The sequence below is a fragment of the Hibiscus syriacus genome, unplaced genomic scaffold (assembly GCF_006381635.1).
Source record: "Hibiscus syriacus cultivar Baekdansim isolate YM2019G1 unplaced genomic scaffold, ASM638163v2 tig00116971_pilon, whole genome shotgun sequence".
Lineage (NCBI taxonomy): Eukaryota > Viridiplantae > Streptophyta > Magnoliopsida > Malvales > Malvaceae > Hibiscus > Hibiscus syriacus.
The window spans coordinates 1,987,331-1,988,947 of record NW_024063495.1 but is presented as its reverse complement, the minus strand read 5'-3'; the positions used below and the strand labels follow the sequence as shown (position 1 = coordinate 1,988,947).

The 1,617-nt window shown below is 40.6% G+C and overlaps 1 protein-coding gene across 1 annotated transcript; it reads right to left on the bottom strand.

Annotated features, from left to right (window-relative positions):
• Positions 1–252: 252 nt before the first annotated feature.
• Positions 253–1,366, bottom strand: LOC120192015. The gene has a single exon (XM_039194859.1). It carries the CDS (start codon positions 944–946, stop codon positions 398–400), a length of 549 nt encoding a protein of 182 aa, XP_039050790.1. The 5' UTR covers positions 947–1,366; the 3' UTR covers positions 253–397.
• Positions 1,367–1,617: the final 251 nt, after the last annotated feature.

Genomic DNA, 1,617 nt, shown 5'->3' with positions numbered 1-1,617 from the left:
CACATGGTTAAGAACTTATGCAAAGCATTTACTTTCCATGAACATATCTTAGACCTTTCCTGGCCTAATGAAACACAATGCACCATAAGCAGCCGTGATATACACAACCATAAACATAAAACAACTGTTTTACTGCAAATAACAAAAGCCAGCTTCATCCTCAATTAAATATCACCAAGATCATGCCAATAGAATCATCTAATACAACAATAAAACATAACAATGCCAAGAAAAACATGACATTCCCCATCATTCAAAGAACAATTCTTGATTAGATTAAGCAATAATAAAAGGTAACCATACAAAAAAGGATTAAGCTCCACCAGTGACCTTGAAAAACTAAATGAAACAACATGCAATTAAAGAAAAACGGAGCAAATGATTCCATTGTTATTACTTACTGTACAAGAACAAGCCTATTATTATTGCTATTACCATTTTCCATGCCTCCTCTAAACTCCCTATTCCCTTCACCTCCACCTCCTTCTTCCACTTCCCCTCCCTTCGGCACCGTCACAATCAGCTCTCCGTCCGCGTAAACCGCACTTGCGAGCTCCGGACGAGTGGTCTCCGGTAGCCTGAACCTCCACATGTCGAGGTCCAAATCATCCAGCAAACCGAAATCCACCAAGCTGGTAGACCTTATCACAATCTTAGTAATCCCAGGATGGATTTCCACGGTATGAGCCCTGACGACATCTCCAATCCTCCCATCGGTTTCGGCGACGAACTTGAAGCAGTCGGGGCTCTCCTCCACCGCCACGTCGGCATCGGACCTAAAAGGCAGCTCGAGGACGCGGCTGAAGATGTGGGGCAGCCTACGGAGCTTCTTGTTGGACAGACCGCCGCCGTTCAACAAGGACTCGGCTTGGGACCTCGCGGTCCTCGGGTTCATCACATATTGGATGGTGATGTTCCTCCTCTTCGGCAACGGGTGGATTCTCATGATGCTACTGCTTGAGGGTATTCGGGATTTGGGTTTCTGGGGTTTTTCACAAATATTTGACCAGCTGGGAGTGAATCGTGAACGACTGAAAACAAAGGAGGAAGCTTGGCACAAGATTAATAGTAACAACAACAACGACAAAGATGCTTTCTTGGAGAAAAGTGAAGAAATTCGGAAGGAATCAAAATCCTGATCAAGTTGTGGAGTGGAAAAGGTGAAATCATAAAAAGCAACGGTGTCAATTCATCATTTCTTTTTTGGGAAGATCTTGACAATACCCTCAAAAGGGTTAATGGAAAACACAAAGATAGAAGGAAAGATTATGAGAAAAATTAGTTCTTTGAGATCGAGTGTAGAAAAGGGTAATCAAATTTCGGGTGAATTGAATTCCTTTTCGCAAGAACAGGGAAATTTATTTTCCCGAAAAACGCTTAAATCTGGTTTTTATGTAAGGGTTTGCTGGAATCAAAAGATAAAAAAAACTTAGAGCCATTGGATAATTATAGACGGAAAATAGAATACAAAGAAAGTAGGTTTTGGTTAATAGTCCCTTAATTCTAGAAAATTTACATATCAACCCCATTTTTCTCTGTAAAGACTACTATTTAGCGACGTTGAGATAAGTAAAACTTGACTTGAAAAGTTGATTTTTTAACTTAAAAAATTGATTT

Bases quoted from the DNA above. Each gene is read 5' to 3' on its own strand.
- LOC120192015 (XM_039194859.1), bottom strand. From the start codon at position 946: ATGAGAATCCACCCGTTGCCGAAGAGGAGGAACATCACCATCCAATAT.